General features: G+C 40.0%; 1 protein-coding gene across 3 annotated transcripts; it reads right to left on the bottom strand.

The window, feature by feature from the left end:
* Positions 1–3,442: 3,442 nt before the first annotated feature.
* Positions 3,443–27,215, bottom strand: LINS1 (lines homolog 1). 3 transcript variants are annotated; one of them, XM_039235073.1, is made up of 8 exons: positions 27,148–27,211; positions 14,740–14,882; positions 12,182–12,679; positions 11,983–12,072; positions 10,736–10,877; positions 9,053–9,643; positions 7,501–7,672; positions 3,443–5,454 (listed from the first exon to the last, which is right to left on the bottom strand). In XM_039235073.1, the coding sequence occupies exons 3-8, from the start codon at positions 12,599–12,601 to the stop codon at positions 4,572–4,574; spliced, it is 2,298 nt and encodes a 765-aa protein (XP_039091004.1). In that variant the 5' UTR covers positions 12,602–12,679; positions 14,740–14,882; positions 27,148–27,211; the 3' UTR covers positions 3,443–4,571. The 3 variants fall into 3 exon arrangements, with proteins under 3 accessions (XP_039091004.1, XP_039091007.1, XP_039091006.1); XM_039235076.1 differs by lacking the exon at positions 14,740–14,882 and having other exon boundaries at positions 27,148–27,215; XM_039235075.1 differs by lacking the exon at positions 14,740–14,882 and having other exon boundaries at positions 27,082–27,198.
* Between the last annotated feature and the right edge of the window lie 73 nt (positions 27,216–27,288).

The following is a 27,288-nucleotide window of genomic DNA, read 5'->3' as shown; positions in this document are numbered from 1 at the left end:
TGTTGAGTTTGTCATTTCTGCTATCATATTAAACATTTTTTAATTTATTCTGAGAGAGAGTAAGTGGGGAGTGGCAGAGAGAGAGGGAGAGAATCCCAGCAGGCTCCATGCTGTCAGCACAGAGCCTGATGCAGGGCTTGAACCCATGAACTGTAATATGACCTGAACTGAAATCAAGAATCAGGAGCTTAAGCAACTGGGCCACCCAGGCACCCCTCATTTCTATCATTATTATTCATTTGTATGAAAAAATTTTCTAATGTAGTATCTTTTTATAACCATTTATCTCTGAGGGTATTCACAGACTAACTTCCTCCTGGCTTAATCTGTCTAGTTTGTTTTGGCCTCTCTTACACATTAGAGACTTTGCCCAAATGCCTGATGATCCTTGGCTGTTCACTCATACTTGAGAGTTGGACATTTAAATGCCCATCAGAAGGTCTATGCATATGGATGAGGTTTGTGACTGTGGGCTTCAGAGGGTGACTTGATAAGAAATTTCTTTGGGGAACCATCCAATACAGCTTTAGATCTTTTTATTGGGTTGATCAGGAAAGTGACATCTGGTCTCCTGGGGGAGAAGGCTGGGGACCACAGTGGTTCTCAACATGCAGTATGTGTCCACTTAATCCATTTTCAGGGTGACATGCCTATCCTCAGCTGTGCTTGGCATTCCCTAGTCCAAAGACCCTGTTTCACTCTCTCTGGGAAATAAGGCCCTTATATACATGAGTCAGACAGAGCACAATGGTTTAGCGACACAAAATTGGGCAGAGAATCTAGAGGTAATTCTCAAATAGACTTTCGATCGACCATCCCTTGGTACACAGTGTAGTGCTTGATACTCCTGTCTTCAGGGGGATGTACCCGGTAATCAGGATGTCAACTTTCTCCATTGTAGCCAAGAATTTGGTTTCTTTAGGTTTGCTGAGTCAGTCCTTGTATCTCATTGCCTTTACTCTTGTAGTGGGTCTCTGGAAGGAGAGAGCTGGAAGCAGGCATTCAGCCAGCACTTGCTGCCTCATTTCCATTTCCACTGCCCTTGACTCCAGGGGGACTCCCGCAGGACTTTCTAATCTTGCTGCCTGTCTGGCCAGCTACTATATTGCTATGGAAGTCACTTTTTTTTTTTTTCAAACACACCAGTCATTTACTCAAAAACCTCATTAGCTATCCATTGCCTATAAAACAGTCAAAACTCCTTAGCATAGCCCCGAAGGTCCTGGATGATCTGACCCCAATATCTCTTTCAAGCATGAGATCATGGAGAACAGCATGAGAGGATGTTGGAACCAAACTGCCTCAATCCATTCTCTGAGCTCTGCCACTTTACTAGTTGGGTAATCTTGGCCAAGTTACTTCAGCTCATCAGCAACACAGGGATTATAATAGTACCTTGCCCTTCAACATAATGGCGAGGATTATTAGAGCCCTTAAAATAGTGGCTGGCATACAGGAAGTGCCATGGGTTAAATATAAGCCTCTGCGCACCTGTCTCCTCCCGGAGATTATCAAGTCCTTGGAGAGGGCTCTATCCCATTCTGTCAGTGTTTGTGGGTCATTATAATGGCACAGACATGATGCTATCCACAAGGGACTCTGTAAAAAGAGCTCAGCAAATGAGACTAAGGATTAACATATAATGGGACAAATCCTACAATACAGGAAAGAGCACAGTAAAGAGGATATGAAGCATTTTGAGATCTAATGGTTCAGAACAGGAGGGGAAGGCTTCACAGCCCTGACATTTAAGATGGGGCTTGATGAACGAATATATACGATGAAAGGTTGTGCTACTAAGACAGTGGGTGGGGGGAGACCTGACAGGTGAGGCTGGAGAGGCAGGTTGGGGCCAGTTGCACAAGGGCCTGCATAACCTGTTTTGAGTCTGTACTTTGTTTCAACTAGTTTGTCAATTTCACCATCCTAGCATGCTGGGAATGCCAAGATTATTTTGGTGTTAAAAGTATTTTGTTACTAATAATAGCTGAAAGGCGATTCATTGGCAATTATTTAAAAAACAAATTTGAACACCTTCCCAAATAATGTTCAAGAAGCCAGACATAGAACAACACATACTTTATGATTCCATTTATATAAAAGACAAAACTGTCCAAATTAGTCTATGTTGTCCCAATTAGGGATGGTTTTACAAGTGGATAGTGACCAGAAGGGGATTTTGTGCTTACTTGGATACGCATATGTGTTCACTTGAAGAAGAGGCGGAGCTACAGGCTGGGAACTCACCATGCAATTATCACTAGTCTGGTGTTCTTTTATGGACTAACTCAGAAGAGCTACTGGATACTCTGAACGGCCAAGGATAGCCAACATCAGTCACCTTGACCACTAATAAAACTTCACAAGTGTGTGGCAAATTGACTTACACCCAGAGGTCAGAGACTGAAATACCAACACTTAGCATACGTATAAGATGGCCTTTTACCTCATTTTAGATCTAACAAGGGGCTGATGGTTCCTTATTAACTCTATAGAGAAACAAAGGTAGCTCAAAACCACAACAGTGTAAGCATGACTTTTAAGGCATTCAACATGTATGTACCCTTAGGAGCATAAAGATTTTGGTTTGTTTTCTTGCTTTCTTAAAAAAAAGTTACTTTCACTAAAAAACCCACAAACACAAAAACAAACCTATGTACCCAGTTAAAAACAAATAAAGAGTAAAAAAAGATAAACAATGAGAAGTCAAATCTCCTTTAGATCGGTTTCGCACAGCAACCAGTTAGGACTCTCTTACATATTCTTTTTTTAAAAAAATTTTTAATGTTTTATTTATTTTTGAGAGAGAGGCAGCATGAGCAGGGGAGGGGCAGAGAGCGAGGGAGACATAGAATCCGAAGTAGGCTCATCAGCACAGAGCCCAATGCGGGGCTCGAACCCACGAGTCGTGAGCCGAAGTTGGACGCTTCACCGACTGAGCCAACCAGGCACCCCAGGACTCTCTTATATATTCTTATATAAATATTTCATAAACACACAAAAGCATATATAAATGTATAAGTGTATTACTTCTATAGGCTTCTTTTCTTAAACAGATGGGAGCCCCATATATTCACTTGATTTTTCCTGCAGATACTTCATCTCTGTTAACATGGATACAGCCCACTCTGCACAAGTATAAAGTATTCTGTAGAGTATATATATTAATTAGCCAGGTATTTCTGCTTTTTTCTTTACAAACAATGGGCATTGAACATCTCTGAATATACACTCTTTAATGTGCTTCTTAAATTATGTAAAAACTGCCCTAATGTATACCAATGGTTAGCAAACTTTTTGACCTCTGCATTTCTTTCCTCTTTTTAAAAATTTATTTATTTTGAGAGAGAGGGTGAAAGCAGGGTAGGGGCAGAGAGAGAGGGAGAGAATCCTAAGCAGGCTCCACAAAGACAGCATGGGGCCCGAAATGTGGCTCAAATCCATGAACCATGAGATCATGACCTGGGGTGAAACCAAGTCAGATGCTTAACCGACTGAGCCACCTTGGCACCCCTTGACCTCTGCATTCTATCTGATTAACATTAGCATCTCACTGCTGTCTCACTTAGCAATCCTCTATTTAGTCTCACTGATCTTTCCATTTCCACCTGAATTAGTACTAAGCCTGAGATGGGGCTCGATCTCATGACTGTGAGATCATGATCTGAGCTGAAATCGAGTTGGACGCTTAGCCAACTGAGGCACCCAGGTGCACCTCACAACAATTTTAAATAGGAATATTATCTAGTGATCGAAAAATCTGTTTTAAAGAGATTTCATTTTCACAGAACAGACTACAGACCTACACATACACAGAGATAATCACTGAGATTGTAAGGTTTTATACATCACATTACATGTAAATACCTCGGAGGGAAATGGTAAATAATACTGGATTAAATAGTGTCAATTCCAAAAGTCACATCTACTCAGAACCTGTGGGTGTGACCTTATTTGGAAAAAGGGTCTTTGCTGATGTAGTAAGTTAATATGAGCTCATACTAGATGACAGGGGACCCTAATCCAATGACTGGTGTCCTTATAAGAGGGAGACTGGTACAGACACATAGAAGGCAAACCTCATGTGACAACAGGGGAAGAGACTGGAGGGACACAGTTCCAGGCTGAAGAACACCATGGACCGCCATTAATCGCCAGAAGACAGGAAGGGGCGTGGAAGGCTTCCCTAGAGCTTTGAGGGAAAGCATGGCCCTGTTGAGTCCTTGATAATGGACTTCTGGTCTCTAGAACTATATGAGAGAATAGATTTCTGTCGTTTGGACCACCAAGTTTTGTGGCACTTTGTTACAGCAGCCCTAGCAAACTAACAGAATAACCATCCCAAATTCAAACCCTGTAAATTTCAAGTGATGTACAACTGTAGCAGGTAACTTGTCATCTGATGTATATTTGTCAGTCACTAGGTTACTTCGAAAGGTCAAAAAGAACAGGCTTGATGTAGAGAATGCCTGTGAGGGTGTTTTGTTTGTTTGTTGTTTTTTTACTATCCTCTCATTAAGGCACAATTTATATTAAGGAGAAACAGCTCCTGGAAATAAAATGCTACCGTTTTAGAAAGCGTTCAAACTCTCATTATATATTGTCTCTGTACCTTTTAACAACTTTAAAAGTGCTGTGGGATTATATGGGAAAAGATTTTTCTTCTGCAAGCGGTCAATGGCACCTTGCAGCTCTTCAAAGCACTTCAGTGTTCTGTAACACATGCCCACTTCACAGACGTTATTTGGGGCTGTATCACAATCAATGGAGAAGGGAGTATTAGATTGTTTGGGAACCAGAGGTTTTGACTCAGGCTCCAGGCTCAGTTCTGTTTTATTCCCACTTGTTCCAACAGTGTCCTGAAATTTCTTCATTGCTTCTTGGTGTAAAGATACTTCTTTACTGTTTGCTGAATGCTGGTCTGTGTCTTCTACCTCAGAATCCTCAGAGCTCTCATAATCTACCAGACTTCGAGAAGCTTGTGGGGGAGGTGGGCTATCAGCTTGGAGCATAGCCACGGTCTCCTTGGACATCACAAGCTGGTTCAGAGGTTTGGAAGAGGCATCGGAAGCCCAGGAGGTGGAAGCACGAGCATTTCTGTGACTACCAAGAGCAGCCGAAGGGCTCAGTTCTGCCTGCCTGCTGCTTCTGTCCTGGACAAGTGAGGGGCTACACACATAAATATTTATGTTTTCTTTAGATTCGGTTACATCAAAATACTTGCAGATCGTGAAAAAGTTAGTCCAGTCTTTCTGTAGTAATTTTAAATATCTAACAAAATACTCAAGGAAACAGGTTTCCGAAGAAATCAAAAAGTCAAGAAGAACTGAAGGATCAAATCCTGTATTTTTCAGTAATAATAAGAAAACACAGTGTGGGTTATAGCCATATTCATGTGTGTGATGGCTCCACATTTCTTTTTCTTGGGTCAAGCTTTCAGTAGCTTTACATTCTCTGAAAATATAGGTAATGGAGACCTCAGATTAATGGCTTTTTACAAAAATAAGTTTTAACAGATATAATTCACACACCACAAATTTGCCCATCAGATTATCTCTTAATCTAGGCATAATCTTAAAAGAAAAAAAACAAAACAATCTCTTCCTCTACAAACTCTAAATAATAACCCAACTCGACAAAATGAATAAAATCCAGGGACATTGGTAGTACTAGTCATTGTCTGCCAAACAAAGTCCTCTCTTTCTCTTTTCTTTAAAATTTTTTTTAATGTTTTATTTACTTCTGAGAGAGAGACAGTGTGAGCAGGGGAGGGTCAGAGAGAGAGGGAGACACAGAATCTGAAACAGGCTCCAGGCTCTGAGCTAGCTGTCAGCACAGAGCTCGACATAGGGCTCGAACCCACAAACTGTGAGATCAGGACCTAAGCTGAAGCCAGAAGCTTAACTGACTGAGCCACCCAGGGGTCCATATCTTCCTGTCTCTTGACATCAGAGTTCCTCATGCCTACCGGTAACTACTTGCATGGAGTAAGGCAGGGGCTGGAGACTGACCTCCTTCCTTTCCTTCCAGGCTCTCCTCAATAGGGGTGGGTACGTGACCTAGACCACCAGCAGAGTGCCTCATGCTCCTGGCTACAGTGACTGCTTCCTTACATGAATCTGTGCCCCATGCAGGATAATCAGATCACCCTTCCCCACACTGGGACTTTTGCTAGAGCCATTAAAGATGTTAACTGTAAGGCTGGTATAAGCCGGACTGCTGGCAGCCCTGCCCAAGAATGAACGCAGAGAAAAAGAGCAATGATCAATGACGTGATTGAATCCCCGTATACACAGTGATGTCTGATGCCAACATGACCCCTTGGAATTTCTGAGCTAATAAATTCCTTTTCTTTTTGCTTAGACCAGTTTCTGTTTTTGTGTTGGTCCTTTTACAGCCAAACAATCTTAACTAATACAAAGACATTAGGAAAACTACATAGGCCATGAGCACATGCCTCTCCGGACATTACTGAAGAAAGTTAGAAATTTAATTCAGAGGTTTCCTCTTTCCTCAGGAGGAAGAAGTCAGCTTTGAGTACAACTAAGATCTACTCTAATAGGCATGTGCATTTTCAGACTGAATTTGTGTCTCACCGTTTTGGAGCCTAACTCAAATCACATGCAGGAATTCTGTGTTCTTGATTAGAACCTTTTGAAAACTGGCCCCAAACACTTACAGTCTGAAGGCAGCCACCGCCAGCGGTGCCATAATGCACGTCAGAACTGGCGGCAGAACACGGCACCGCTGGTCATTAGTAAGAAATCCCTTTCTCTGAAGCCAAGAAAGAAATGGAAATAAAGCAAATACTTTAGGGCTTTAATAAAGTGGAGCAGAAATAGTGTAAAAGGTCATCAGTTATTAACTTCATAACCAATTACAGATATTTGCCACAGGATGACATGACCCATGTAGAGCTGCTCAAACAAAGCAGGAACACCAGCAGCCTAGCCTGTCCTCAGGAACCAACCTTCGTGACCAATTTCAGACATCTGCGTCGAGCTGGTATCAGCCCCAGGTCCGCAGTATACGGAAATGAAAAATTCTGAGCTGCTGTTGTGGTTACTTACAGGTCTGTACTTAGGTTTAAAAAGGTGAAGGTCATAGAACTTTCTCCTTATGGGAAAGTTCATCTTGGGGGCGAAAAGCGTTTTTGATTAAATTAAGGTTCGGACAATGGCACTGACTTACTCCTGATCGCACAGGTGAAACTGAGGAAGCTTAACCAGAACCTGTGTTTTCCAGGACCCTGGGCTGGTTCTACTACTCTAGCTCTGCCTATCCGGCCAAGTTTTCATAATGAGAACTCAAATGTAATCTCATTTTCATGCAGGGCAGGGTTAAAGAAAGGAATTGGAACTTATAAGGAAACCACAAGATTGTTAGGGTTTTTTTTCCCCCCTTAATGATGGAAAGTAAACAGTATGTCCAGCACATTATTAAAAATGTTTTCTACTTTCCTGGCATGTAGTTACTACAATTACTTTAAAATATACTAACCCGATCAACTTTAGGTAGATGCCCAACGATGCTCTGGCAGCCTCCAGCATGTCGTCATCTTGTTCTATGAAGACCCTGGAGATCCACTCACATGGATTGTGTGGGTGAAGGGAGGGCTGAAGGTGAGGCTTTAAGAAGGTCAGTAAGTCAGCCATGAAATTCTGTAAATCAACTTCAAAAAAATGCAAATTTCAGAGTAGGCAACAGCTTAAGAATGCATTTGTATCTTGCTTACATATAAAATTATAACATTTCACGTATTCCAGCATGCATGATCATCAAAATTCACATTTTTCAAAATTCCTGTGAGGGATGATCTCTCTTTTGCAAATTAGGAAACTGAACATCAGAGGAAAAAAAGTGATTCATTCAAGAAGACACAATTAAAATGTACAACCAGATCATTTGCTTGCTGCAAGAGCCAAATAATGGATTCTCTCTGAGAAGCAAGAGTTACGTGAACTCTTGCTAAAAACATATAAATGAAGGAGCAGTAGACAAAAGGAACCACTTCACTGGAAGCCACATCTGTTACTAGAGGCAATAATGCAACCAAGCAAAAATCACTTTGCCTTCAAAATAACAGGAAAAAATGTTTAAATGTTTAAAGTATTAAAAGAAAGACTACTATTAAGCACAGAAACCAAAAAAGTTTTAGAGTTGTAACTGCAATTTAACTCTGAATTGTAGAACATATGCCACCTAGTGTTGTAAATTATAACTGCACAGAATGATATCTAATTACAAGGTAAATGGTATCCATTCAAAGCAATACAGGAAAGTCACTGCTTACAATTCAAACCTTTCACTAAAACTGTATGCTACTTGTTTAGAGACGTCTACTATTCTTTTTTATCACATGAAATGGAGGACATGTCTTCCCTAAATTAAATATTCTACATAAGCAGAAGTCTTTGGGCTGAGTTAAGATCCTGAATATTATATGCAACAATTTCTTAATCAATGTAACTCCTCACATGTTAGTTTTAACTCATTTCTTAGTTATCAATAATCTACACTAGTAGTTACCCCAATTTTATGAACCAAAATATGAATCATATCTGAATTGAACAGATTTACATCATCTGCCTTGAAATGACTCAACAACAACTTTTTGTTTTTAACCTTCGTCATTGATTATGCTATACAAATTCAGTTTAGTCCACAAAACGTTGACATGTTTCTTCCTTTTTAAAGTTTATTTATTTTGAGAGAGAGAGAGAGAGGCAGAGAGAGAGAGACAGAGGGAGAAAGAACCACAAGCAGGCTCTGCACTGTCAGTGTGGGGCTCAAACTCATGAATTGTGAGTTCATGACCTGAGTGGAGGTTGTATGCTTAACCAACTGAGCCACCCGGGTGCCCCAAAGGTGACGTTTCTTAAGGGAATTCTAATTCTTCTTTTTTTAAAGAAAATTTAATAAATTATAACTATGATAACATGTAGATTAAATTAGTGGAGTTACAGTCCTGAGATTTGATTAATTATGAATTCTTTTATATCACTAAACAATTACTCATTACTTTCCACACCAAAGGAGTTCAGAAAATTACCTTTCATTTCATTTGCTGAAGCACAGCCTTGAAACTTGATTTCTAAGGATTTAATGATAAGTAGGCTTGCTGCTCTGAGGATTACATGATCTGGACCAGGGACTCGCTCATGTGCTGGTTGAACTTCATCTCCACCGAAGCAGGGAGGTTTTCCACGGACAGACAAGGTCCTCAATAAGCCCAAATTCACAGCGTGCAATACTGCATCAGCTACGGCCAACATGTCTACATCAAAATGCTGATCTGGTGGCACGAGAGCAGGGCCAGACCCCCGACACAGATCTTCACCCACTTTCCAGAGAAGGCACTTTTTGATGAATACGATGAACTTCCTTTTGACAAAAGCCTGAACAGGCCAGGTGATAACAGCCAGCACATGAGAAGGTTTCAAAAAGAAAATCCTCTGGCAAGTGAAATGTAGCTTCAGATGGATTCTGGAAGCTGTAAGAAGTTCGAGCAATTCCAGGGAACCTATCAAGCTGTTTATTATTTTTGAGGTATCTTGGCAGCTTTCAAAATGCTGAGAAAATAAGGAATTGTAAAAAACTTCAAAAGCAGTGTCAAAAGGAGTCAGGAACTGCTTTAAAATTTCTGCAATGATAAAAACAGTGATATAAACAACCAGAAAACAAAGGCTTCTTAAAACACAATTTACAATTCAATTTTTTTTTAATGTTTATTTATTTCTGAGAGAGAGACAGCGTGAGCAGGGGAGGGTCAGAGAGAAAGGGAGATACAGAATCTGAAACAGGCTCCAGGCTCTGAGCTGGCTGTCAGCATAGAGCCTGATGCAGGGCTTGAACCCATGGACTGTGGGATTATGACCTGAGCCGAAGTTGGAAGCTTAACTGACTGAGCCACCCAAGTGCCCCTACAATTCAGTTTTTATAAACATTATCACTTTACAAGATGAAAAAATGGATTTGGATTATTTCGCTCATGTGAACAAGTGAAGATATACAAGATAATAGCTAATAAGAAAAGGAGGTCTTTATATACAATGGAATACTACCCAGCCATCAAAAAGAAATCTTGCTATTTGCATTGACGTGGATGGGCCTAGAGTGAATTACGCTAAGCAAAATAAGTCAGTGAGACAAATACCACAGGACTGCACTCATATGTGGAATTCAAGAAACAGGACAGATGAACACAGGGGAAAAAAAGGAAAGGGAGGCAAACCAAAACACAGACTTAACTATAGAGAACAAACTGAGGGTCGTTGGGAGGGAGGTGGCCAGAAGAAGGATTAAATGGATGATGGACATTAAGAACGACACTTGCTGGGAAGGGCACTGGGTGTTGTGCGTAAGTGATGAATCCCTGAATTCTACTCCTGAAGCCAATATTACACTATTTGTTGACCAACTGGAATTTAAATAAAAACTTGAAACTAACAAACAAAAGAATAACAGTTAATAACAATGGTTAATTATCCTTTTTATAAATATCAACAGAATCGGATTATGAAAGGGATATAAAATAAAGAAGTTTAATTTTTGTCTTAAGATGTTTTATTTTAAAAAGGTATCTTCAATCAAAAAATATGGAGGGAGAGTCTTTAGTTTTTCATACATGAGGACAGATCAGATGCTATAAAGGAAGTTTTAATCTTCATTGTAAACATCACGCACGCCCCTTGGGAGCAAAAGAATGGCATTTATGGGAGACCATAATTTGTACCTGCTTTTTGTGAATGTGTGTCTTTAAAGACTTCTTTTAGTATAAAAGTAAGGGTCCAAAGGCAGTGCACTGCTTTCTCATTTTCAGGGTATTCAGAAAGATTTGTTTGACAAAAAGCAATCCAGGAATTACTTAATGCTATCTGTAAGTGAGAAAACAAAAAGTAGTTAAGTTATAATATAAAATTTTCTTTATAATTACAAATTATCTACTATATATAATACAACGCCATATAACATTTCTTACTCCCTTGCAAAAACAACAACAAACCCCACACTATCTGAAAAACAAGGACACAAATATCCTAATATTCTTTAAGTAAAAACATTCAGTATGCCATAGAAATAAAAGTTCAACAGGGAACATGAAAATATTAGCAGTGATTACTTCTAGGTGGTAGAACAACATGTGGTTAATGTGTGGTTTTTATTTTGTTCTTTTTTTTTTTTAATGTTCCATTTATTTCTGAGAGAGAGAGACAGACAGTGTGAGCAGGGAACGGTCAGAGAGAGAGGAAGATACAGAATCTGAAGCAGGCTCCAGGCTCTGAGCTAGCTGTCAGCACAGAGCCGGACACGGGGCTCGAACCCACGAACCATGAGGTCATGACCTGAGCTGAAGTCAGACGTTTAACCGACTGAGCCACCCAGGCGCCCCTTATTTTGTTCTTTATACTTTCCCTCACTTTCCAGATTTTCTACTACAAATATCACCTTTATGTATTTAGGGGAAAAAAATGTTACTTTGAGAAAGGAACAAGGAATTATAGCTGAAATAAATTGGTAGGTACTTATATTTATTAATGAATTCAGAGAAGAAAAATCTGATGCTCAGTTTTTTTTGTATTATTTTTTAAAATATTATGCTGAGGATCATTCTTAGAATTTATTTATATTAAACCTATGAAAATGGTCTTGGTCTTCAGTAGGGGCTCCTAGATCTTTTTTTGGAGAAAAGGAACCAGGCCTGCCCACTCCTCTGGGAGGCTGAAGAAAGTTATGGACTGACTTGAAACCCATCCTTCAGGTGAAGAATCTGATTTATAATGATTTACAACATATCTAAGACTCTAATCTTTGATACAAGTCACTATTAGATTACTCCATTCTTACACTTTTGTGGACTTAAATGCTCTTATATGAGCAAACATTTTATTGGTACAAACATCTGAAGGGGAAAACTGAATGTCTAAGATCGATTTTAAAGAAACTATAAAAGAAATAACATAATTTGATTACTTATCTTACCTCTTCTCTCACTTGGAAATACAGAAGCAGTGCAAGGCACTTTGCAGCCACGTGACATAACAATTTATCCGAGTTTTGGAACATACAGGTCTATAGGAAAACAAGTAAGTTTATCCATGATTGCCAAATGTTGTTAAAATGTTTGTCCTAAAAATATGCATCTAAAGAAAAAAAAATCCACAAAAAACAAATGGCTTACTAATGTAGAATCGATGGATGATTCTAAAAGAATTTTAATTATATCTCTGTATTTTTCCTTTGCGTGGAAGTCAGTTTCAACAGACAATATTCTGGTTATCATCACTTTGATTACGGTTAACTGAAGGAGCTTTATTTCCCGGGCGCTGCACATCACAGAGTGTCTCTTCAAACACACAGATGCTACAGAAATGGTAGCCAACTTGGCACTGAGTGGCTGGTGCCTGCCTTGGACACCACGGCAGTGGTGGCATTCTGAAGAAGGGGTTGTAGAGCAATCTTGATCTAAAAATGCTGGGTTGAGATAAAAGATGTAATCGTGGCTCTCATTTTCAAGTGTGGCTCCCAGAAGTACCTTCTTGTATAACTGTTCTAACACCTCAAAGAAAGCTTTCATTTTGACTGTCAGAATAGATCTCATGAGAAAGCTGACAACTCCAAACTGTAAATAGTAATGTTAGAAATGCGATGAATCTCTAAGAGGTTTCTTCAGTAAAACCTAAAATAGGAAAAAATAATTGTAAAATTACAAGTGTGATATACATCGTAGTACAAAGGAAAGGCATCTGTTTCCACTTAATCAGTAGTGAAGTTAAAGGTAAGATCGACTGCTTAATTTCTGAAATGGAAAACTGGTAATAAGACTAGTTTTAAGACCATAAAAACGAAACACATGCTTTCCGTAAGATTTAAGGCCATAAAATTATTTTTAATTTGATCAGAGCAGAAACGTCACCTTCCCTGTAACATTTTTCATTGGTCCATGAGGACTTTGCAACCTTGGCAGTGACACTCGGGACAGGATAACTTTGTTATGGGGAAGCTGGCCTGGGCCTTGTAGGCGGCATAGCAGCATTCTTGGCCTCTATCCACTAGATGCCTCTAGCGCCCACTCAGGCTGAGACCCACAGGGCCACCTCCAATTCATTAACCTTCATCTCAGGGGTACCGTGGTGGCTCAGTTGGTTATGCGTCCAACTCCTGATCTTAGCTCAGATCATGATCCCACGGATCATGGGACTGGGCCCTGCATCGGGCTCTGTGACGACAGTGTGGAGCTTACTTGGGATACTCTCTCAAAAAATAAATAAATAAACTAAGAAAAAAAACCCTTCACCTTCAATGTATAGATGAAAACCTAGTTAGACAATTATGTGGTCAAACTACTGTGGTTATGAGGATTAATTCCCAACTTCAAATTAAGTCACCACTTTCAACGTTAAATAAAAAATTTAAAAATGCCATCCCAAGAAAAACATAAGATGTTAATAAGCAAACGTAATCCAAACGGGAGCACACTGTACTTGTAGCTGCAAACAACTTTAGACATTTGGGTGTCCCCGACTCTGACACAATAGAGACTACCAGCAAGAGTGGCGAGAAGGAGTCAGGTATGGTTTATAAAGCAGAGAATATGGACAATCACCACTAGATGAATAGAAGAGAAAATATTATGAGTGTAACAGGAGTATTAATGTAGTTACTAAAGAGTAAGTAGTGGTGAGGAAAAATTCTTGGCAGAAGCTAGAGATTACTGAACATCCTTTCAAATGGAATGCTGAGCCTCAGGGAATTATCTGATCCTCTGGGACTCAGTCCTTTCAGAGCCTTTGAGCTATTTCACACCTTCATAAACTGCAGATTACTGATAGCAATGCAAATAATTGTTGTCTATCAACATGCAAATACAAGACTCTACTGTATGTTAACTAACTTGAGAGGAATGGCAGGAAAAAAAAAAGAATTAAAAAAAAAACCCGACACTAAAATGGGGGGGGGGGGTTGTGGAAAACCCAAACACACAAATAATTATCTGGTGGAGGGACAACCCTCCCCTCAATGGGAAAAGCCAATTTTGCTTTCTATTTGTAAACCGATTTCTACATTCCTTACTCCATAGAAAGTAACCTGGCTCTTTAACTTTTCCGGCTTAAATGGTTCTGACATTTCCCTAGCTCTTTCATTAGTTAAGGAGTTAAATACAATCGCCAATAAAGCTCATTGTGTACTGGTGATGATTTTTGTTGTAGGAAGATCTATCCTTTAATAAACTCCAGGGACCTGGCTCATCTACTCCAGCCCATTTATAAACGCCCTGCCCATCTTTAATCCCAGTCCTCCCTGGAGGAAACCTAGGAGGCAAGTCCCTTACATTGGGTCGGTCTCACTCCTACAGAGTGGCCTGCTGACCTGGTCCTGCCTGGTCATTAAACCTCCCTTCACTATTGGTTTCTTCCCCTTGCTTAGCTGCTAAGGCATTTCAATTCCTGATTCCGACCCCCTCCTCCACCAACATGAAACTGCCTTGTTTTTGTCCTGTAAGTATTAAGAAACCTACAGATTTTAATGTGAAGTTATGAATGAAACTCAAAAGTTTCTCTGAATCCTCTTTTCAAACTGTGGCATACATCCCACATCATTTGGAAACATAAGTAATGATCGGTAACCTTGTTCTGACAAAGTTCAATGTTATCTGTTACCCTGAACACCGTGCTCCCAGGAAGCAAAAATGGTTAATGTTCCAGGAAAGTGCTCACCACGTTCCCAGACTGGACTCACCTCTTTGTTTCTTCATTGACTCCCTTGTTTCGTAAAAACTCACATTTTCCCCTTCTTCTATGAAACGTATTCCATTAATGAACATTCTCCCTTCTGCAATAGCCTGCATAAAATTTTCTTCTTAATTCTCTGGTGAGTTCTGTCTGCCACAAATCAGATACTGGTCTTCATATTCTAGTTCAAAGTCCATTTCCATTGTACTTACTTTACTTTATATTATAGTTATGATAGTAACATTTCTTTCCAATAAAACCAAAGACATCTTTTACTGAAGTTGACACAAACTACTGGCATTTTTGTATGTCAAATATCCTATGATAATGGAATATTTCAGGTTTTAACTAATGGCACATATGTGAGTGTATTCTTATAATTTTTAGCCACAAAAGAAATTATTTTTCTTTCAATGCTACAGCAGTAAAATCACTTCCGGTAATATTTCTATAAATCTTAAGTCCTTAAGTTTTTACCATGAATGAGAATAACATTGCTGCTATTCAACCATTTTTGACCTATGAAAAGTTCTATTTCGGCATTCAAAACCGAAGTGGATACCAGTAAATGAATAAACAGATAAATAAACAAACAAAAGAGCAAGTGAGCATTTGGGGCAGGGGGAATATAGGCTATTTTCTGTCTTGGTGGGACCTAGGTTCTCTGATACGCGTGGTTGTGAGAAACCACACTGAAAAGTTATAAACTTTCAATCAAGAAGAAACAGATTCAAAACGACTCTACAGAAAGAGGAAACAACAAAGGTACCAATGGGGGCCCACACATGTCAGGCAGGTGAAGGGGGCTTGGGACAGGCTGACAGGCTGCCTGAGAGGTGCCGCTTTGGCATATTGATTATTTCAAATAAAAGTTACTTAAGAGATGGCCTGTCAAGAACACTCCGGCCCTCCTCCACTGACTCCCCCCCTCCCCTCACCAAAGCAGGAAATAAACCTCCCCTGTGAGAGGTATCCTCCCTGTATTGGGAGGGAAAGAAGTCCGTATCTCCAGAGGTAGGGAATTTAGAGCCAAGAGGGGCTGTATAAACAACCCTTGTGACTTTTTACTAATTTACTACCCCCCAAATTCTCTTTAGAATTCCTTACTAATAAAGCTCCCGATGTTTTCTCTGTCCTCTCAACTCCTTATAGGTTTATTGGCTCGTTGTCTAAAAACTATAAAAACTGCCTATCTTGGTCATTTCTTTAGGTGACCGGGTCATTACTGGGCCTCTGTGCACACGTGATAAAACTTTTTTTCTCCTAAAATCCGTCTCATGTAAACTTAGTCCCCTGGAAGGCCTTGAAGGGTGGGGGAAGAATTTTTCCTTCCCTTCACAGGCACCAAATAAATAAAGAGGATGGATGCTAGGCTGGGTCTTCTGTGACTAAGCATCAATCTTTCCTCATTACAGTGTCTTTTAAAGTATCGATGTTGGCCAACAAAACCTGCACTGAAACAAATGGCTGTGAGTGGCCTATTGAGAACTGTGACTTTTGTTGTTGTTAAAGTTAGGATAGTATTAAAGGAAAGGACAAATCCTGAAAAAACGAACTACACTTTTTCCCCTGAAAAGTGCATCCAAGGCTGGTGCATCTCAAGCTCATTGCCCTGCTGGTCTGGAGAAAGGCGTACACCTTAGAAGAGCTTTTGGGCCAGCTATACTAGATATGCAGGAGAGGTCTGTCCAGCCTGAGAAGGAAACAAATATTAGCAAAGGTCTGATGAGGAGAGTAAATGGGTGGTGTCTTTTAAAGAGTTTGTTTCAGAAAAAGCCTCCAGGCAAAGGAGAGCAAACTCCACCACCAGATGTCCTAGGGGACACCCAGCACAAGCATAAAATTTGCCTCAAGTCTCTCTTACTGTTGAGGTGTTATAAATGATTTGAAGTGTGTATTCCAGTCTTAATAAACTGTGCATGTCTTAATATAAAAGCAGTACGTTCCCACTCATCTTCACATAAAGTTGATGCTTCAGGAATAATAATTGTTAAAGTTTACTGAGTATCTACTATGTACCAGACACTGTTCTATGTGAGTGACAGCTTCACAACAGCTTTATGAGGTGGATCATTATCATACACATTTTAAAAATATGTAAATTAAGGCAAGGAGAAATAAAGTTAAAGAGTTAAGTGGCAGAGTCAGGATGTGAACTGACACAAAGTCTGATTTCAAAGCCTGGGGTCCTCCTCAAATTTTGTCTGATGCTCCAAGTCTCAGGACAATGGATAAACAAAGGAGCTCTAATATGCTTCCAAAGTGAAAACTTTGTGAGTGAAAACTCACACAGACTAATCTCTAACATTTTCTAGATTTTCTCCCATAATACCATAAAGCAGAACACCCATCCTTAGAATCACTGTCACATGCTGCATAAAATCTAAACTCAAGGTCAATTACCAAACAACTTCCCAATGCAAACCAAGGTTATTTTTTCAAAAGACACTCAGCAGCCTAAGGTCAAAACACTAATCGGGACATCCATCTGATTGAATTTTTATATTAAATTACTTTCAGAGGCTACATCAAACCCAGGATGAGGAGCCAAACTATCCACACATCATTCATCAATATCAGCACATCAACAGTTTAAAGGCAGTATAAATACAAGTGACCAAGAGCTTGATTTTACTTCACTTAAAATAATTTCAACCTTTCACAAAAACTAACTCAAAATGGATCTGTTGTGCCCGAATCGTGAGTCCCAGAGACCTCCAAGGAGCTGGCACTGATGCAAATACAAAAGGGTCTTTATTACAAGCTCGAGCAGGGGCTCACCAGCCTACCGGTGTCGTGGCAGTAAGGTGAAGCGAAGAACAATAGCGAACAGGGTTTTTAAGGAGTAAGGGATGGGGGCGTTACAGTACGCATAGCATCATCACATAAGCACCAATTACAATTACAGCTTTGACCATTCAGTATCTGTGAGGTGTTCATTACTTTTGGTGGGACCCAATCATGACTTTTGAGAATCCTTTGAAAATGACCAGTTATGAGGTGAGTTCAAAGGGCCCATGTGGGGTTCAGGAAAGTGGTGAGAAATTGGCTAGTTTGTATCTGCAGTTCCCAGCCTTGACTCAGACCATAGGAGTGTTTCTTTTTTCTTTTTGATTAGCTGAACTGAGGGCGGTCCGAGGATGGCTTTAGCCTTGAACAATCTGAGGCTTTTCCTGGAACTGGGACTGGGGCTACGTGCAGCCCGAGGTTGCTCTTAATGGAGGACTTAATTTTAGGCTCTTCAGATCATGGGCTTAAGACTTAAAATAAGATTTTAGGAAAAAAAGAAAAAAGCAGGAGAAAAATCTTCGGGATTCACGGTTAGGCATAAAGTTCTTAAACTTGGCTCCAAAAGCACAATCTATAAAAATAAAAATTGATAAACTGGACCTCAACGAAACTAAAAATTTTTGCTCTGTGAAAGACCCCATTATGAGTATGAAAAGACAAGCTATAGACTGAGAGAAAATATTTCCTACTCACATGCCGAACATGGGACGAGTATCTAAAAATCTATGAAGAATTGTCAAAACTCAGTATTTTAAAAAATAATAATTAGAAAATGGGAAGAAACATGAACACACCTTTCCCTGAAGAGGATATACAGATGGCAAATAAGTACACCAAAAGATTTCAACCACATCAGCCACCGGGGAAATGTCAATTAAAATAATGGTAAATACCACTATCATTATGACTGAAATAAAATTAGTGGTACCAAATTCTGGAGAGGATAATGGAGAACCAGGCTACTCTTGAGGTGCTGGTGAGATTATGAAATGGTACAGTCACTCTGGAAAACAGTCTGGTAGCTTCTTTAAAAAATCTAAACATACTCTTGACCATATGTTCCACCAATTGTGCTCCTTGGTATTTACTAGGAGTTGAAAACTTATGTCAACACAAACACCTGCACACAGGTGTCCATAGCAGCTTTATTCATAATTTCCAAAACTTGGAAGCAATCAAGATATGCTTCAGTGGGTGAAGGAATAAATGAACTGCAGTACAGTCAGACAATGGCATGTTACTCAATGCTAAAAAGGAAGAGCTACTGAGCCATGAAGACACAAAGGAACCTTAAATGTATACTATTAAGTATATAAAAAAAAGTCAATCTGAAAGGCTATATACTGTATGATTCCAACTATATGACATTCTAGAAAAAGTAAAGCTATGGAGACAATATAAAGATCAGTGGTTGCCACAGGTTGGGGTGGAGGGAAGGGATGAATAGGGGAGCATCCCTATTTAGGGCAGTGAAAATACTCTGTATGATCCTATAATGGTAGATACGTATCATTATATCTTTGCCCAAACCCAGAGAACGTACGCCACCAAGTGTGAACCCTGGTGTGAACTATGGACTTGGGATAATAATGATGTGTCAACCTAGGTTCATCAGTTGTAGCAAATGTACCACTCTGGTGGGGGGGGTGTTGATAATGCAGGGAAGGGCTGTGCATGTGCAAGGGGTAGGAAGTTTGTACACAGGAAATCTCTGTACTTTCTGATCAGTTTTGCTGTGAACCTAAAACCTATTTTGCTCTAAAATAAAAAATCTTTAAAACAAAGTAAGAAACTAAATATGCAACTAACTACATGACCTAGTAATTACACACCTGGTCATTTATTCCAACAAAATGAAGACTTACATTTACACAAAAACCTGTACATGAAAGTTCACAGGTTTATTGATAATACCCCAAAACTGGAAATAACCCAGATGTCCTTCAATAGACGAATGGTTGTACTGTGGTACAGCCGTACTGTACTGGAAAACTACTCAGCAATAAGGAAAGAACTAATGACACAGACAATAACTTGGTTAGCTCTTAGGTAATTATGCTAAGAGAAAAAAGCCAGTCTCAGAGGGTTACATTGTATGGTTCCACTCTTAAAATGACAAAATTAGAGAGATGGGGAAGAGATAAGAGGTTGCCAGCGTTAGGGAGGGCTCCTCCCACTTGGTGGGTAAGGTTAAAAGGCCAACACAAGGGATCCTTGTGACCACGGAACTGGTGAGAGCAACACTAACTTACATATGTGATAAAACTAGTACAGAACTGGGGTGCCGGGGTGGCTCAGTCGGTTAAGTGTCAACTTCGGCTCAGGTCATGATCTGACGGTTTATGGGTCTGAACCCCACTTTGGGTTCTGTGCTGACAGCTCAGAGCCTGGAGCCTGCTTTGGATTCTGGGTCTTCCTCTCTCTCTCTGCCCCTCCCCCACTCATGCTGTTTCTGTTTCAATAAAAAATAAACATTTAAACGTTGCATAGAACTAAATATACATACAGATAAACAAACAGAGGTAAAACAGGAAATCTGAATAAGATCAGTGATTGTACTAAAGTCAATATCCAGGTTCTGATATTGTACGATAGTTGTGAAAGATGATACCATTGGAGAAAACCAGGCAAAGGGTACACAAGATCTTTACGATTTCTTTACAATTGCATGTGAATCTACAATTTCCCAAAGTTAACAATTCAATTAAAAATATCATAATTTCAGGGGCGCCTGGGTGGCTCAGTCAGTTAAGAATCCAACTCTTGAAATTAGCTTAGGTCTTGATCTCAGGGTCCTTAGTTCAAGCCCCATACTGGGCTCCATGCTGAGCATGAAGCCTAAAAAAAAAAAAAAAAAAAGATAACATCATGACATCAGCTATAGACCTCAGCCTTTTGATCCCAAGCATTAATATACATAGAATTTCATTAATATCAACTATATCTAAATGTAAACACATTAGAACTTTGATTCTGAAAATTCCTAGACTGAAAACTGAGCAGAATGGCATTTTAAAATGCTATAAAGTGTTTTCTTGAAAAATAGTCCTAAGTAAGGGGTGCCTAGGTGGCTCAGTAGGTGAAGCATCTGATTTTGGCTCAGGTAATGATCTCTCTGTTCATGGGTTCAAGCCCCATCCTGGGCTCTGTGTCAGAGCCTGGAAGCTGCTTCTGATTCTGTGTCTCCCTCTCTTTCTGCCCCTCCACTGCTCACACGCTGTCTCTCTTTCTCTCTCAGAAATAAACATTAAAAAAATTTATAGTATTCTTAGGAAAAAATAGGTAGAAATTTTAAGTGCACAGTCTATTCATTAGAAAACATTCTGCCATCACCCATTTTCAAAATGGTCAAAAAACAAACTGCTAGTAATTTAATCTTTTTTTTTTTTGTATGCAGAAAACAACAACAACAATAAAAAAAGATGCCACTATCTCTTTTAGGAGATTTTCTTTTGATAACCTATATATTTAAATTCAGAATGCAGAAAAATAATTACTTTCATGGTCAATATTATAATGAAAAAATGTGTTTCTTTATATAAAAGCTACTATAGTTTGTCAATTGACTGGGAAACTCAAAACTGGGCTTTGGCCTAACTTAACAGTAAGTTCAAATCTGATCACAGCTTGACAGGTCACTAATTCTCCACTGCCCCATTACTGAAGACGCTGTGATTCTGGAGGCAGAGTTTGAGGCACTCTAAACAAAGGCTATCCTTCCATGATTCTGGTTTCTGTCCTAAGACAGCAATCATTATGTCTAAACAAACGAATGAACGAACAAATAAATAAAATGAGTTAGTTAGAGTCTATAGAAACTTCAAGGGTGGTGCCAAAGTTAGGGAAGGCTGATGGGATGGCTAAGGCACTGACAAGGCCTGGAAGACAAAAGGAAGACAGCAGGTAAACTGTGATTTCAAGAGGCCCTCCCTCCCCTATAAAAGATGGATGGGGAAGGGATATCTTCCAACAGCATGTCATGTGCTGGGCATCTTCCCTTTGCCCTCCTAGTTCTACTTTTCAACTTTCTCCATGCCCTGGTATTCTCCAATATTGGAAGTCCTAGGTAGAGCAATCAGGCAAGAAAATGAAATAAAGGTATCAGAATTAGAAAGGAAGAAGTAAAACTATCTCTATTTGCAGAGGACTTGACTTTACATAAAGGAAATCCTAAAGACTCAACCAAAAAAATGTTGGATCTAATCAAAGAATTCAGTGAAGCTGCAAGATATAAAATTAAATGAGAATGAGTAGCATTTTGGTACACTAACAAATTTTCTGAAAAAGATATAAAGAAATTGATCCCATATGTGGTATCATTAAAAACAAAACAAAACACTTATGGATAAATGTAACTAAGGAGGTGAAAGATCTCTGAAAACCACAATGCACTGATAAAAGAATTCAAAGACAAACTAAATGGAAAGGTATCCATGTTCACGTATTAGAAGAATTAATATTGTTAAAATGTCAATACTACCAAAAGTCATCTATAGATTCAATGCCATCCCTATTAAGATTCCAAAGGTATTTTTTACAGAAGAAGAAAAAACACTATCTAATGTTTACATGGAACCACAAAAGACCCCAAAAAGCCAGAAAAATTCCTGAGAAAGAACAAAGCAGGAGACATCACAGTTCTTGATTTCAAGCTATACTATAAAGCTATAGTCATCAAAACTGGCATAAAAACAGTGAGACCAACGGAACAGAATTGAGAGCTCAGAAATAAATCCCCACGTATACAGCCAATTAATATCTAACAAGGGACTCAAGAACATTCAATGGAGAAAAGACAGTTTTTTCAATAAATAGTGCTGAGATACCTGGATATTCACATGTAAAAGAATGAAATTGGATCCATATCTTACACTTACAAAAAAGTTAACTCAGAATTAATTAAAGACTTAGATGTAAGACTTGAAACCATGAAACTCCTAGAAGAAAACACAGGAATAAGCTCCTTGATATGGCTGTTGGTAATTTTTTGGATGAAACCTAAGCAGAAGCAACAAAATAAACAAGTGTAACTATGTCCCACTAACAAGCTTCTGCACAGCTGAATAAATCATCAGCAAAGTGAAAAGAAAGCTTATGGGATGGAAAAAAAATTTGCAAACCACACATCTGATATCCAAAATACATAAAGAACTTGTACAACTCAACCAAAAAACCACATGTAATCCAATTTAAAAATGGGCAAACGAAGGGAAACAAAAGCAAAAATGAACTATTGGGACCTCACCAAGATAAAAAGCTTCTGCACAGTGAAGGAATCAGCAAAATTAAATGGAATAGGAGAAGATATCTGCAAATGATGTATCAGATAAAGGGTTAGTATCCGAAATCTATAAAGAACTTCTCAAACCCCAAAAACAAATAATCCAATGAAGAAATGGGCAAAAGACATGAGAATAGACACTTTTCAAAGGAAGACAACCAGTTAACAGACATATGAAAAGATGCTCAAGATCACTCATCATCAGGGGAATACAAATCAAAACCACAATGAGATATCATCTCACACCAGTCAGAATGGCTAAAATTAACAACTCAGGAAACAACAGATGTTAGTGAGATGCGGAGCAAGGGGGACTCTTCTGTACTGCTGGTGGGAATGCAAGCTGGTGCAGCTACTCTGGAAAATGGTATGGAGGGTCCTCAAAAAATTAAAAATAGAACTACCCTATGACCCAGCAAATGCACTACTAGGTATTTAGCCAAAGGATACAGGTGTGCTGTTTCGAAGGGACACATGCACCCCAATGTTTATACCAGTGCTATCAGCAACAGCCAAAGTATGGAAAGAGCCCAAATGTCCATCGACAGATGAATGGATAAAGAAGATGTGGTATATATATATATATATATATATATATACACACAATGGAGTATTATTTGACAACCAAAAAAGAATGAAATATTGCCATCTGCAACAACATGGATGGAACTAGAGGGTATTATGCTAAGCAAAATTAGTCAGAGAAAAATAAAAGTCATATGACTTCACTTATATGTGGAATTTAAGATACAAAACAGATGAACATAGGGGGAGGGAGGCAAAAATAATGTAAAAACAGGGAGAGGGGCAAAACAAAAGAGACTTTTTTTAAATTTTTTTTTTTTTACATTTGTTTATTTTTGAGAGACAGAGAGAGACAAAGCAAAAGCAGGGGAGGGGCAGAGAGAGAAGGAGACACAGAATCCGAAGCAGGCTCCAGGCTCCGAGCCATCAGCACAGAGCACAACGCCGAGCTCAAACTCACAAACTGTGAGATCAGGACCTGAGCTGAAGTCAGACTCTCAACAGATTGAGCCACCCAGGCACCCCAAGAGACTCTAAAGTATAGAGAACTAAGGGATGCTGGAGGGGTTGTGGGCGAGGGGGATGGCTAAATGGGTAAGGGATATCAAGGAAGACACTTGTTGGGATGAGCATTATTATTATAGGTATATGTATGGGATGAATCACTGGATTCTACTACTGAAATTATTACTGCATTATATACTAACTAACTTGGATGTATATTAAAAAATAAAAATAATGAAAATAATTTAAAAAAATAAAAATGGGCAAGGGAGCTATCTAGACATTTTCCAAAGAAGATATACAAAAGGCAGACAGCTATGTGAAAAGATGCTCAACCTCACCACTCGTTAGGGAAATACAAATTAAAACTACAATGAGATATCACCTCACACCTGTTAAGAATGGTCATGATGAAAAAGAGTTAACAAATGCTGGCAAGGGGTGGAGAAAAGGGAACCTTTGTGCGCTGCTGTTGGGAACATAAAATGGGCAACCACTATTGAAAGCAGTATGGAGGATCCTTAAAAAATTAAGAATACAACTACCACATGATGCAACAATTCCACTTCTGGGAATATATCCGAAAGCATCAAAAAAACCAACCTGAAAACACATCTGCACCCCTGTATTCCTAACAACATTATTTACAATAGCCAAGGCATGGAAATGACCTAAGTGTCCACCAATGGATGAAAAAGTTGTGTACTATATATACAATGGAAAATTATTCTGCCATAAACAATGAGGAAATCCATTTGCAACAACATGCATGGACCTTGGAGGCATTATGCTAAGAAAAATACTGTATAATCTCACTCATATGTGGAATCGAAACAAAAAACAACTCAAACCCATAGAAAAAGAGATCAGACTTGTGGTTATTAAGGCAGATGATGGGGTGGAGGAGCATTGGAGGAAGGTGGCCGAAAGGTACAAACTTCCAGTTATTAGTTCAATAAATACTAGGGATGTAAGGTGCACCATGACTATAGCTAACACTGCTATATGACATACAGGAAAGATGCTGAAAGAGTAAGTCCTAAGAGTTTTCATCACAAGAAAAATTTATTTTTCTTTCATTTCTTTCTATTGTATCTATATGAGAAGATGGGTGTTAGCTGAACCTGCTGTGGCAACCATTTCACAATTTATAAAAATCACACCATCATGCCATATGCCTTAAACAGATACAATGATGTAGGCCAATCATTTTTCAATAAAATAGAGGGAAAATAGTTGGGATCTTTAAGTGTTCAGTCCTCTATAGCCTCTTTCTTCTTAGAGCAATTTCATGGATTTTCAATGTGTTCAATTATTATCTCCATGTTAACAACTCCAGAATCCACAGTTAGAGTCTACAGTTGTCTTCTGGGTGCTGTACCCAAGTATGCCCAGAGTTCTGGGCTCCAGACTCAAAGTGCCATCAGAGTTCCGCTTCGAGGTCCGAAAGGCACCTTCAGCAAATTCAACTCAACTTTTATGGTCCCTCAAATTTGTTTTCTCCTACATCTCAGTTTATGGTATCTCCGAGTCACCCAAGCTAGAAACCTGGACATCTACCTGGAACCCTTCCACACCCTACTTCTCTCCATTCCCACGGCCACTACTATAGTACAACACTTCTGCCCCCGACAAACTGCAACAGATTTTTTGCTACGTGGTTGTTTCCTAGCCCATCTTATACCCATTTGCCTCTGGAAAACCTCTCCACCCTCCTTAAGAAAAAGTCCAAACCCCTGGACAGGGCTTAGCAGGTCCTTCAAGATCTGCCTCTTGGAATTTCCTCACCTTTCTGACCCACAAACTAAGCTACAGGATTTCTCTACGGTCCTCAAAAACCGTGCACTTTGAGGGTTCCCAAACTTTGCCTGGCACCTTCTGACTAAACCACTCTCAACTTTTAATGTGGAAACCTGCAGTTCAGGGGAAGCCTTTCACATATCCAACTCAGAAGTAGGAAGCCCTGCAAGTGCTCCCTCAGCCTGTACTACACTATTTATCTCACTGCATAGTCTATAAATATTTTCTGGTTTGGTTTACTCAGACCTTGACTATGGGCTTCCCTGGGCAGGATTGAGCTGTTTGCTTACATAGGCCAAAAGGCAGCGCATGAGGAAAGCACCAAAACATGTACTCTTGAATGAAGAATAGTATAAAAGAAAACATGGGGGTGGGGGCAAATTTAAAGTGTTTGCAGCGACTCCCACCTGAAACACAACACCTTAATTTATCTTATTACTTAAAAGTAACTGACGTTAAATTACTTCCTTTATATGATCAGATAGGCCTTTCTATGTGGACATCGGTAGTAGCCAAATGTTTGGTATATCGGATGGCTTAGTTTAAAATAACATCAACGCTTTAGATCACCATAGTAGCCTTCCACATTTGCAGTCACCCCGCTCCCAGCAACAGTCTTTTCCACTGAGCAGCCAGGGGTCTTTTCAAAACGTAAGATAATTGTGACTCCCCTACATGACCTCCCTACGTGGCTTACAAGGTCCTGCAAAGATCCGCAGCTTGCCCCACACCCCCAACCTTACTACCAGTTATTCTCCCTCTTAACTCACTCTGCTTGACTACGGGGGTCTTTCTTGCGGTTGCTGCTAAACAGCAAAGGTTACTCCAGCATCAGAGCCTGCAAAATTACCCCCACTCCCCGCCCCAGATCTCGGCACGGCTGGCCCCTCTCCTCATTTCAGATCTCGGCTCATGTGTCACCTCCTCAGAGACCTTTCCTGACCGCTTATCTAAAATAGTCGTCACATCTTAGTTAAACTCGATCTCATTATTTGCCTCACTTTCTCTATATAACCTGTCCCTATGTGATAATTTTGTGTCAAGCGTACGCTCCGTGAGGACAAGTGACAGCACCTCTCTTGTTCACTGTGGTCGCCCTACCGGCTAGAACAGTGCCTGGCCGGTAAACCCTTACTAAACATGCACTCAGCAAATCCGTCCATCTCGCGTTATTTTTTCCATTCTCCTTTCCCCTCCATTGTTAGAAATCCGTGAGGGTCGCTATCCTTGCAGGAAAGCTCTTGAAGCGTTGCCGCCGTTCCAAAGAGAGTCCTCTTCTCTCCGCGCGACGTAAGCCCAGCCTGGTAGGTAACGGTGCCTTGGGGACCGAAAGACGAGCCACAGACCCGGCACCCGCCTCTGAAAAGCGCTGAGGAGGGGCGGCGGCACAGGGCGCCCCTCTCCACGCTTCCTGCGGACCGCCGCTTCCCCAACCTTAGACCCTCTGACCTGTCTCTCAGTCGGCAGCACACACTCCTCCCCCCGCCGCCGAGCTCCGCGGCCGCTCCCAGTTACCTGCCGGGGATCTGGCTTGGGAGACTCAGCCTTGCCACCGCCATCCCAACAAACAGCAGCGCCCTCCGAGCCACCGTAGTTCGCGGAAAGTAGACGCTGAGCTCTCCTTCCGCATGCGCAAAGGTCCCGTTCGGCGTACAG

The sequence above is a fragment of the Hyaena hyaena genome, unplaced genomic scaffold, assembly GCF_003009895.1.
Source record: "Hyaena hyaena isolate Hyena2069 unplaced genomic scaffold, ASM300989v1 scaffold_95, whole genome shotgun sequence".
NCBI classification, from domain to species: Eukaryota; Metazoa; Chordata; class Mammalia; order Carnivora; family Hyaenidae; genus Hyaena; species Hyaena hyaena.
This window is presented reverse-complemented; position numbering and strand designations above follow the sequence as displayed.

Excerpts from the sequence above, each read along its gene's own strand:
- LINS1 (XM_039235076.1), bottom strand. The coding sequence starts at position 12,601 with ATGAGATCTATTCTGACAGTCAAAATGAAAGCTTTCTTTGAGGTGTTA. Across the intron at positions 9,644-10,735 it reads CACACATTCACAAAAAGCAG|AAATTTTAAAGCAGTTCCTG; the intron begins GTACAAATTATG and ends TTATCATTGCAG. Across the intron at positions 5,455-7,500 it reads ATCTACCTAAAGTTGATCGG|AGAATGTAAAGCTACTGAAA; the intron begins GTTAGTATATTT and ends CTATATTTTCAG.